This window comes from Argiope bruennichi, chromosome 5 (genome assembly GCF_947563725.1).
Source record: "Argiope bruennichi chromosome 5, qqArgBrue1.1, whole genome shotgun sequence".
Taxonomy (NCBI): domain Eukaryota; kingdom Metazoa; phylum Arthropoda; class Arachnida; order Araneae; family Araneidae; genus Argiope; species Argiope bruennichi.
Window position 1 is genome coordinate 68,406,597 of NC_079155.1, and position 12,981 is coordinate 68,419,577.

At 29.9% G+C, this 12,981-nt stretch overlaps 2 protein-coding genes across 3 annotated transcripts in view; one reads left to right on the top strand and one right to left on the bottom strand.

Moving 5' to 3' along the window:
• LOC129968928 (ammonium transporter Rh type A-like) overlaps positions 1 to 12,981 on the bottom strand; it is a 207,932-nt gene that overhangs the window by 59,849 nt on the left and 135,102 nt on the right. For both annotated transcript variants that reach the window (XM_056083284.1, XM_056083285.1), the window contains exon 3: positions 11,385 to 11,568. In XM_056083284.1, coding sequence (XP_055939259.1) covers positions 11,385 to 11,568 — 184 coding nt within the window. The remainder of the gene's footprint in view (positions 1 to 11,384; positions 11,569 to 12,981) is intronic.
• Positions 1 to 12,981, top strand: part of LOC129968927 (ammonium transporter Rh type A-like) — a 198,703-nt gene that overhangs the window by 46,143 nt on the left and 139,579 nt on the right. The gene's annotated exons all lie outside the window — the stretch shown is intronic.

Sequence of the window (12,981 nt, forward strand, 5' to 3'; positions counted from 1 at the left end):
CCCGGGATTTGCGACAAAATGAATATATTAGAATCTTCAAGAATTTTGGTGATAGGACCAATAGGAGGCGAATTATGCTGATCATTCGAGAACCTTCTGTGACCTGCTCCGGAAGCTATAAATGCCTGGTATACCAAGCCAGAATCAGTCTTATAATGAGAGTGAATGTGTATTGAGTCATATAGTTAGTCAAAGTTGAGTAATCGACGAATTAATTGGATTAGTCTAGCGAAGAGCACATGTTGAATGGAGCTTAAGGGATTAGTGGATTGAGAATTAATTTTGGAGACAAATATTGAAGAAGCATTGAGTCGTGTGTTGAGTAGAATAGTGAATCAGTTGAGTACAGCTAAAGTGAAGAAACAGTGGAGGAAAGCAGGCGTTTGGAGAAAATATGTACAGCTACGTATTTCTCTTTTGGAACTGAGCTCTGTCTGGCCGTCTTGTGTGCTGTTGTAGTTGTTTACTACCGATTACTGCTAGTGGGGCGCTCTTTGTTGTAAGTACGCTGTGGATTGCTTGTATATGTCTCGGCTGTGCATTCAGCGGCTGTGTATTCGTGTCTTTGTGTAAATAAACGATATTATTTGTTATTGAGGTCTGCTGACTGTATCACCATACATTAACTACAGTGAAGCCATCGATTTTAGAGGAATTTTCGTAACAACATGAATGACTAAAAGTCTAGCTCGTCTGCTGGGTAACTAGAAGGGCATTTTTCTTTTTTGTTAGCAGTATTTCAAATACGATTGTCACAGATTAATTACTGAAAACCGTAGCAGAAAATCTCGCGCACATAGGCAGAGTGTTTAAGAAATAAAAAGTATTATTTGCAGTAAACGTTTAGATATAAATATGATAACTTCAGAAGATTTGTTTCTTTGCATTGAGATCTTCTCTTTTATAATGTTTACGAACTCCCAAATCAAAACTAGTCACTAAAATTGGACTGGAACAGTGACTCATTTAAGAAATAATGTAACGTCAAATACAGAATTTAAAAAAAATGCCGAAAGAAAATATTATCATTGATATTCAATTTCGTTGCCGAAGGGACACTATGATAATAAAAATTGCAGACAACAACTCTTGGACCTATTTATTCATGCCTAAGGTTATTTGCACACCGATAAATAATCAATTTAAATTTAAAAAACGAAAGGAATTTGCTCATCCCTTCCATAATAATGAATAATATACCCCATAATAATGCATAATAATGCCCCATGTAATGTCAACGCATACTAGCATTACAGTCAGCGAGGGACAATTATATATATTGATACTTTTATCTAGGTTTTGGAGAATGCATTCATTCTTCAGTAAGCAGAGGCAGCTTTAATATTCTCCGAATTACACAAGAGCGTCATATTGAAGTTTAATAAATTAACAGACATTGTTACAAATTTATTTGTTGTTTTTGATTTTGAATAACAAAAATAAGCATGTTTGAGATATTGATGCCTTTATTATAATTAAAAAACGAAAAAGCCGATTTCTCAGTCGCAGCCTCTGATTCCTTTTCGATGATTCCCGATTTATATTAAAGCTCTTGACTTCCAGATATATCATCAAAAGTCAGTTGCTCCACACCACATTTTTTCACATTTGGGGGGAATTTCAAAAGCATTATTTAACTGTACATTCTTTTGGAGAAAATTTCTTGACGGAGTTCTTTAACCACAACTTCTAAAAAGATTTCCTTTATTTTCATTTCATATGAAAACTCACGACTCATAAAAAAGACATCAAAGGTCACCTGTCCTCCAACATTCACCGGTTTCAAGACATACAGCAAGATAAAATTCTGACAGATCCCCTCCCCCCCTCCGTTTAGCCTCAACAACTACTCTAGTAGAACATATATATTTGAAAAATTTTATGATATTTGATAATAATTGAATAATATTGAATTATTGATATTGAAAAAAATAACATCATACAATATTATCCAGGTAGAAGAATTTCGCCAATACTGCCTTTTTGACAACATAGTTAACTAATCAGAATATTTTATATATAATGTACAGTTATAATTTAAAATAAAAACCTTATCTTGCTGTGATAAAATGCATTACATGACCGATCGGTGGATGTGACTAATTTATTATATTTAATATTGTGGGCGACAACTGGTCGCCATAGGTGGTTGGTAAAAAATTTATAATAGAAAAATTTTTGACTTTGTGTTTGCCTTGTATTTATGCCTTAATATTAGAAAATATTTTCGACATATATGAGTCTCCTGTTACCTTTATTTTTGAATTGGCTCCGCCTACAAGTTTAACTAGTTGCATTGTTATGTTAGAAAAATTTTGTACATAAATAACTTAATATTAGTTATTAAAAATGTGATCATAATAAAAAAAATTCTTGTGAAATTCGATTTTATGATAATTTTATATCATGAAATTAAAATATTTATAATAATAATATAAATATTTATTAATCGATATTTAAATAACTTAATGAATGAGTTATTACTTTCAGCAAATATGATATTTCTACATGCAAAAGCTTTGCTCAAAAAAAATATATTGCATAGCGAAGAGTTTTCCATTTCTTTTTTTATGACAGCTTCTGTTTATAAATAGCAAAGCAGCGGAAATTTCATTTAAAATTAAAATTTTCTTTCTGTTCTTTATTATTTTTCCTTTTGAGACATTCCTTTGTTTGCTTATATTGTTTCAAAATGTTTTATGACTAAAGATAAAGAAAATTCCAATCATTTTGAAATTCAATCTTTTTTCTTCAACATTTCCCACATTACTATTCGCGTGGGAATGAAATACAGCTCATTAAAACACCGCTTTCGGAGAATAATAATTCACCTTCTAAAATAGAAACGATAATAAATTCTTTCATAAAGATGCAATTTAACTCCTTCCGGGATTATTTCATAAGAATTCATTTATTGTACCAGCGAGAAAAATACATTCAGCCCTCCCATTTTTTTTTAATGTCAATAGTATATGAAAACCTATTAGAAGATTTACAGTAACAAAGCAATCTAAATGCTAATTTATGCATTGTGTTATGAACTGTTTAACGTTTTTGTAGGTAAAGTCATGAAATCTCGTAATTGTTTTTCTTTTCTTCTTCATTTTAAGAAAAAGTTTTACAAAGAGAGTATCTTTTTTTCTTCTTTAGAATGTACGTGCGTGCTAATTAACATTTTGTGGAATAAGAGAAATGTCGTAGAAAAAGTTGTAAAATCATGATCTATTCACCAGAAGTTAAATCGTTTTCCCCAATTTTTTTTTTTGTTAACATCTTTTTTTTGTTAAAGAAAATTTGATGTTAATGAAATTAAAGTGTTAGGTGCTTACACAGAGAAAATATCTTGGGTTGCCAACAGATGGCAAGCCGTGCATTTCGAAAGGCTGTATTGTTCAAGTCTGGAAGACTACGAACATGATTATCACTTACGACTGTCGGCATATCTAGATTCCTTGCAGTTTCAAAAAACCATCGTAATTTGTTTCTTTCACTTTCGATCGCAGGTTTTTCTCTTCGATCAAATTTTTGATTGGACAGAAAGTAGTGCTGGCGAAACAAATTTCAGCGAAACGCTTAGAGCAAGGATTTCCAAACTTTTAAAATTTTGTACTATTTAAATATGAATAAAAATATCTGCCCTATCTTAAAAGCATTTGCTTAAATTAAAGCAATTTAAATGGAGTATTTATAGGGCTTTATATTATTAATTAGTGTTTATTTTTTTAACACGAATTTTGTTTATTCGTCCCGAAGCATTGCCGTGTAACAAAGATATAATAGAAATTTAGCTGCCGCATTAGAATCAAAAGTAACCATCATAATATTTTTAGCTACAGGTAATATCAAAGATGTTTTTATTGAAAGTTTGGAGTTTAAGAATTTTTTGAACTAAACAGTTGAAACTAATTTAATTAAATCAATTTTGGACTAATTCATCTTTGATTTCTTTTTAAAAAAAATCAAAACATTATGTTTCCTCTGCTCATTTGTATGGCTAATAATCAGAATTGTATATATTAGTTCCGGAAATAAAATATTTGAATATAGTATAAAGTAATGATAAGAATTAGTTAAACATCTTCCTTCTACAAATTTTAGTAAATTTTCGTACTAATATCAAAAATTTAGTAAACTAATTTATTTACTTATTTAAATTTCATACTAATATCAAAAAAATATTTAAACACCTTTCTTTTACACATTTAATGAGCCATTCCCTTTTAGATTGACTTGCTCATTGTTGTTTTCATACTAATATCAAAAACTTTGACAAAATTATGGACGAAAAAGTTTACCCACTTCAGAATGTATATGAACTGTTTCTTGAAGTATGTGAATTGTTCTCCATCAAATTTCATCGACAATTTCAGATGATACTTTTGCATTTTAATTAAAACTTTTATTATTATTCAAAAACAACTGAAGAGAGATTCTCAATAGGAATTTATAAAAAAATTTCAAAATTATTTTTTTATATAAATTATAATTTTTTCATTTATTTTTATCGACAATGTGTAAATATATCTTGAAATTACGCGTTTCTGTAATATTTATATACAGAACTGTGCAAAAACAGTATAAAAGTATCTTAATATAAAATTTTGCATTGTAAAAGTCCCAAACAAATACCTGAAATTAATTTTCTTTTTATAAATCTGAAAAAGAATAGGAAATTAATCCAGTAATTTCTTCTTCATAATAAATTTGTGGTCTAAGATAAAACATTTTTGGTGAAAATTGAATCGTGAAAACTACTTTTAATTGAAAATGGATCGCAAGTTACTAAATAAATGACTTTGAACTATTCGAAAATTATGCACTAGCCGGTATGCTGGTAAAAGAAATGCTGCAAAATAACATTCAATATTACATGGAAAGGGCATTACTTATATCCTCCTCTTATGTCAAAACGCTTGTTCAAAGTAAATATTCATTGAGAGCTCACATAATAAATTTAAAAATCTGTAAAATGCACAAATAAATCCCTAGGAGAAAATAAATGTTTATTTTGCTAAAACTAAATAAACATTAAATAAAAATGAAGTAACATTTTCACATTATTTTAAACTGGTGAAGTTTATTCAATAGCTTCAAGAAACTTTTTAATAACCTGATAGCTTTTAGTAACGGATTATGAAAATCCACACTGAAGCCGGTAATAAAACATTTAAATATATCGAACTTGAAACCATTTGTAAATATTGAATATCGTTCATACTGAATTCTCATCAACTTAAGTAAATAAAACACGATTCTGTGTTATCGTAAGCTGGAATTATTATTTTTTCATGTTTACACAAATTATAATCGTTTGCTTATTGAGATCGTCTTTGAAACTAATTTTAAAGATTGTTTCGTCTGTCTGTAAAACCGTTTACAGTTTGAGAATCTCGAATATTCGAAAATAAATCTTCTAATAAAAAAAAACGATAACAGATTCGATAATTCTTATGTTGAAAACAGAATACATTGTGATGAAAAATATTTAATTGCGTTGATAACTTCAATTCATAAACACATCGTACTATTTTATATTTAAAATGATGAAACATCCATTATTATATTTGGGAAGCTTCGCAGCTGTATTTAGTTCTTAAATTGTCATTTTACTACTATTTTCAACAAGTACAAGAGAAAATTTCACAAACCATTTTGATTATTATAAACTTAACAATATTACATTTACCTCTTAATTATACTATTCTTATTCTGTTGGAATATTTATGGTGTAAATAGGCAATCAATTAAAACATTTTATTCGTATTGTGCTGATTGTCTGTACTTATAAATACATATCCATAAATGGAATTAATTAAATTAAAAGTTTATTGAAGATTTTTTTTCTATAGTGTTTCAAAGAATAAAATAAGTTAAAATAAATTTTCAATTCAACTATTCAAATCCTTTGCTCTTTTAAATAAAAACAAATCATTTTCTTCATATTCTTTTTTTAAACAAGTACCGAATAAATTTTTAGATTGTTAATAATTAATAAGTCATGATATTAATATTAAAATTCATATATTTTTCAAAGTGATTTTTGCTTTCGGTAGATTCTAAACTCTTTAACAGCCAGTTTGATATATAATCGAAATTTTGCATCATATAAGCAACATAAAGGGTATTAATAAATAAGCATTCTGGGTTTTCAGGGCTATTGAAAGAAAATGAAACAAAGCGTAACTTTGTTGTCCATCGGGAATCAAACATAATGCTGTTCATTCTGGGATTTGGAACCCTTCGCGCTTTCGAGCAGGAGGCGATTATTTTGTTAAAAAAGGGGTAAGAGGAACGAACTACAAACTGGTTATTCCGACCGGTGGAAGGCACACGGAAAAGCCTAAATGACCGGACCGCTGCAACAGCAACAGTGGCGGAGATTGTGGTTGAGTCCTAAGGGCCATCACTGATTACGGTGCAATCCTTACGTAAGGAAGTACGTTCCGTCATTGATGGGAGGAGAAAGACTCCCACCTTTTCATGTGCCCACAAGGGTGGCGAGAACCAACCACCAAGCCGAAAGTTTCTCATCCACGATTACGGTGTGTCGTGTCCCCCTGGGACAAGGGTAAGAGGAAACTATTCGATGCTTTCGTTAACAATAAGATAAATTCAGATTATTGCTAACTGCTTTTTTTTTTTTTTGCGTACCACCTTTTAACAGTAGTTGGAAGTTTGAATTCAACGCAGTTATAACTTCATATAGTCACCAGAGCCGGAGAATCTTGAACTGGCATCGATTCAACAGCTATTAAAGATGTGTAAAATTCTGTTTTCTATTGAAATTAAAGGACCTGGGAAGCAACATTATAAATTCGTAGTAGCGAGAAATGTGTGAACTCACATTGTTCGGTTTAACGATCATTCATGGCACCGATGATCGCCATATTTGCACATCTATAATCTTTCAAAGCTTCACGTGAGAATACTCAGAAGAAAGTGTGGGATGAATTATCGTAACGCCTCGATATCTTTCCGAGAAGGCTAATACTGAATGCTTATATCTAAATTGAATTTAAACTTTCAACTGTTATTTTTGAAATTTATATCTTTATCTTTTGAATTTTATCTTTGAACAACAAGGTTATACCTTGTTCTGCTTTCTCACAATAACCCTGCAAAGTTGAGATGTTCATTTATGATTACCGTGTACTTTTTTATAGTTACAATGATTACAAATGAATCGGGTCCATGATTGAACGACGTATAAATGAGAAACGTATAAACGGGTTGCATGTTAGTTAGTAGAAACCTTACTGTATATTAGTTATTTTTTCATTATATCTGGAGATATTTAGTTCAGCCTAATGGTTGTATCTTGTAGCCTTCGCAATTTGATCAATTCATGCTGTAACTGACTATATTAAAATTATATTTGTAATTATAACTATAATTATAATCTGCTGTAACTGACTATAATAAAATTATAGTTGTAATTATAACTATAATTATAATCTGCTGTAACTGACTATAATAAAATTATAGTTGTAATTATAATTATAATATAATTGAACGTTATAAACAAGAGACTTAAATTTTTATGAAAAAAAAAAGAATACTTTTTAATCTGCAACAATGGAAATCAAATTACTGGTGGGATATCGAATGATGGAGGTAAATTAAAATTTTAGTTCTTTCAAGTTGGAAAACAAGATTGAAATTCTCAATAAATTAAATTAACTAGGCAAAAATTCAAAAGAATTGTAATCCTTTTCTTCAATTGAATTTATATTTTGTGGAACATCTATTTCACATGCAACTAGAAGAAAATGAAAAGAATGGCATTTAGTTATACTTCCCCTCTTATTTCTCAAGTTTTAATTGAAGACCTTGTTATCCAATAACTTTTTAAGAATATATTGTTTTTTAATACATATTTTTGGTTTTAGAAAAATTGTAAGAATGAAACTTAAAAATAATCGTGCCTTTGACTAAAAATAATTATTTTATCCACTTCCTTTATGAGAATAAAATTCAATTTTCTATTCAATTAGTTACCAAAATAAGTTAGAAATGCAAGTTGATAGTGATAGTTAGAAAACAATTTTTGCGATTTTTTTTATGCTCTTCCTTTTTGACGGAAAGCAGAATTGGGTTAATGTAACGAAGGGGAAACTAAAAATGGATATTTATAAAAAAATTTAACCTTCGGAAAAGCACTTTTTTTTTAAGGTTTGTCTCGTAAGAAATGAAACACGTAATTTTATTTCATGCAATAAAAGGCTACATAAATGATTTTGAAGTTGCAATTTGGCGTGTCCTTTGCATAAAATGTGATTTCATAAATCTTCAGTCATAAAATAAGGAAGATAGGGAGGAAGGAATCAGAGAAATTCTTTAACTTTTACAACGCTCCATTTATTTTCCTTCGACGAAAATAATTCACTAATATTTTGTTCCGTTTATTTCTAAAAGTAAATTGGCAAAGAATTGTCTATACCGAAAAAGCTATTATCTTTTTCATAAATTTTTTTTCTGTGTTATCAGGATTCTTGATAAATTTTATGTCCGTCAATTCCTACAGATCGTTTTCTGTCGAGAATTCTTTTCTTATTCAGTTTTTAGTTTCGGATCAAAATGAACGAGTTTCATTGACATTCTTTCCGGAAGTGATATCGAAACCGAGGGGGGGGGGACAAAATAATTTTTCTGACCTTTGCATTATATAAACGAAATACATTATCACTGCTACGGCTACGATTGAAGTAAGATTGTGATGAGACGACGTGTGTACGTGTGCGTGCGTGTGCGTGCGCGCGCATAAGTATTGCATAAATGACAAACATATAAATGGCTCTTGAATGCATTGTCACTTACCACATTTAAGATATAAATAGCAAACTTGTATTAAATGTGACTACGTTTGAGAAGATTTTTAAAAAAATGTTCAAAAATAATTATATTTTTGAATATTTGCATAAAAAAGATTGAAAAAACATTTATATAGCCGAAATATATTAGTTAAGTGACAATTTTTTTTTATTTGAAAAAAAGGGCTTTTTTTTGGTAGAAAGAGATATAAAGCAAAAAGCTTCTATTTAGAGGTTTATCAAATGATTTGCTTAACATTCTGCAGGTAGCTTAAAACCTATATTATCTAGTTTCTGAATTTAAAAAAATAAACTGTATTTCTATCCATTCTTTAAATATTGGGGCTCGACTGATAAATAACACAACATTTCCATATTTTTTTCAAACTTTCTGAGGCATTAAAAGAACTATAAAATATTTCCAAATGAATCGATTACTTATTCTCTATTTCAGAAACTGCAGAACATATTGAGAAATTATTATATTAAATTTGAACGAAAAATATGCATTAGATTCTAATTTATGAGGGTTTTGTAAGAAATTCTATCAAATATTAAAATTTGAGAAAATAGCATTTAAAGATATAAAATAGCATTAAAACGTATATATGCAATTATAAAAATCGATGTAACTTCCCAAAAAATAGACACAGAAACAAAATTTTAATGGCTTTTTAAAGAAACTGTTCAAACATTAAAAATATTAAATAAAAAAATCAAATTCGCAAAAAAGTCACTTTTTAATGTAGTCTCTACCTTAAGAAAGAAGTCAAATAATTCAGATTTAACATTTCACGCTTTTATTGTTCATCTGTCAGCCCGAAGGAGTGTTCACATTAGCTACATCTTTACTAACTCTTTTGAATTATTTAGAGAACTATGACGTTCTTTTCATATTTATTACCTTATAAGGTATAACTCATTTGATACATGAACATGAAAAACGCTGTTTAAATTCTTTATGACACTTATATCATTTACCACTTTTAGTCTTCTATTTATTATTATTTTTCTTTTCGGATTGTTGGAGGTTCAAAATATCGCAATTCACCAAAAATCTAAAGTAATTTTCGTTAGCTTTCAGATTCCCACAACAATCGTTGCCAAACTAAAATATTGACGTCGGTTGTCGCCAATCTCTACGCTTTTCTGAACTTTGACGATAATGTAGTAACCGTATATAAATAATACCAAACGCATTAGAAGTTTCAAGACTTAACTCGTAAATTCTTGCCCTTAATTTCCAGAGACCCCAAAATGAGTAGACAAAATAAAATACTTATATACACCGCTTATTTGTGGCCAGTACTTACGTATGGTTACCCGGTGTGGGGATATGCTGCCAATGCCAACTTAAGAATCTGAGAACTAAAACAAAATTATTTAGAAATACATGCAAAATGCACTGGTACATGCCTAACACCAATATTTATAAAGCTCTTGGTTACCCTAACCCCTTAAAAAATTTATTAAAAAAACTTGCTAGGAACTTCTTAAAAACTTTGATGAAAATGAAACAATAACTAATATTACGAAATACAGACCTGATCCAAATATAAAAAGACACCGTAATATTCTTCTTAAAAATTTATTTCTCCGTCTATTAAATTAATTCACTTTTCTCTTTGTTTGGCTTGTGTTTTTTATCAATCTAAGTAATTTGACAACATTAATTCATCTTAATTTCCTAATAAAATCTCTTTCCATATTGTCTTAGCTGTATAGTTTCTCCCATTGTAGCATATCCCCGCACCTTACAACCGCTGACTAATTTCTGCTCATCACTTCACCCCGTTTCAGCACAACGGACAAGATCATTGAAAGATACCAGCAAGGACAAGCTTCATTCCCTCGCAAAACTTCGGATGAGATGATGATGTAAAAACAAAGAAAGCAAGGCTCTCTTACCGTTTTATCATTAAAATGAATAAGCCCCAAAGGGATAGTGCACCCGTGAACTATATCCACTAGCCAAATATTGGCACCAAACACTGGTGTGTTTATTTCAATTGCAGGAAAAAATGATTATGTTTATGCTACAATACTGACACTGTTATCACCATGCACTGTATTATTTCCAAATATTGTCTACAATGTAGAAACGCAGTATAAATAGTAACCAAGCACAATAACCAAATATTGGCATTAGACCTTAGATCACCTTGGATCATTAATGTTGGTGCTATGCTAATGGAAAAGTACTTTACCTCGTGGTCAGACCTTTTGAAGATTACATTTCATAGAATATTCGCGTAACAAAGAGTAAAAGCATTATGTATAAACACGTGTCATTAAAACAAAATACATGTGCTCATATAAAAATATAATGCGCCAGATCGCAACGAAACTGCGTATACGTTCCTTTGCTTTTCAGGGTTTTTTTTATTCCATACAGAATTTTTAGTAATAGCTATGTAATTGCAGACTTGTAGAATAAAAGTAATTTTATTTTAAACGAATGCCTCACCCGTCAATTTCAATCAGAATTCAAGGTCGTCTATTATGTCCATATATTTTCGGGTATTTCGGGGTACTCTTAGAAATACAGAAATACAACCGGAAGATTTAACTTACTTAGTGATATTAATTGGTATTTTTCCATCTTGCATGTTCCACACACCCTGCATTATGATAGCCCATTGAATGGAAATGGCGGCCAGTAAAAAATTCAATCCAACTGCGCTGAAACCGTACTTTTTCAAGAAAGTCATCAGGAACCCGAATCCGACGAATATCATCACATTGACGTCTTGAAACACTGAAATAAAAATAGATTTATTATTCGTAATTCATTATCACTTACTGGTTTCTGACTGAGAATTCAGCCCTTCTTGCTCAAATACATATCTACATTTCTAATAAGAACGGCTTCACGGCTCACAGTATCGTATATATGTGTCCGCTGAAGACGGAAAGGCTCGTCTCATATATGATACCGTGGGAAGGAGAATAGTGTACTTAAACTTGATATTCCAAGTCACAGTCTTCATCAAGACAGTTGCATTCTTCAAAGTTCTTATTGAGAAGATCACTTAAAAAATCATCTGTTACATTCTAGAACCATATTAAGATCGACCCATTTTTCGAGGAAATGGGATGTAGACAAATATATTCCCACCTTCGATTTTTACTTTGGTTATTCAATACCTCTGGAAAATCTAGAGAGAGATACTATAAGATCGCTTTCACGTTTTTTAAAAACTATACTCCTAATTTTAAGAAGAGGAGCATATGAGTTAGTACTGATCTATCTTTTTTCTCACCGGTACCTCTTTATAAAATTTTTCGCATTCGAATGTATAACGGATATTTACTGAGCACATTGGAAAGCTTTTTTAAATCTACATATGTCAATCATTTCCTAGTAGAAGTATAGTTTTAAAGTCAGCATAAACTCAGTTGCAAGTTATAGTTGTTGCTGATATCCTAACGTTCCATCCATCAACAATCTTGTTTGATACTCTCATAGCAAACGACAAAAAATTCTTGCAAACTTGAATCATTTTTGACATCACTTTTATGAAATACCTTCAAGGAAATCGATTTTTGTGAATTTATCAAAGGTCAGGCCTTTTCAACTTGTTCCTCAAAGTATGTTTCATAGGTGCAAAATCTTCATTTATTTTCCTTTCAGCTGAATAAAAAGTTCTATGATTTAATTTTATATCATTATCAGTGATGACGAGACAGCATAAATTTTTGTAATTATGAACTGAAGTTTATCTTTTGAAAACTACAAAGATGGATTTGATTAATCATATTTCATATAATTTTCATTTGTTCTTGAGCTTTGGTTTAAATCTTTTTACGTCATTTTGAAAAGAATGCAAATAAAATGATCGACTTTTAAAATCGATGAAATGATTCAGTGATGATGATGAAACATAATAATGACGAGGAAAATATTATAATCAATAAATGAGTATTGCATGCATGATTGAGATTTAGGTTAACAGACATTTCAGCTGTCATACATGCAATAACAATGGATTTCATTTAACATATATATATATAAAAAATGTGAAGTTTCGTAGAAAATTATAAAGGTTTTAATTATTTTTTGAAATATTATATAAAAAAATAATTTTTTTCCAAGTTTGTTGTACAAGAGAGTAGTTTGTAGCAAAAGTAAATCCAACCTAACTGTAATTTGAAAATGTAATTAAAAAAA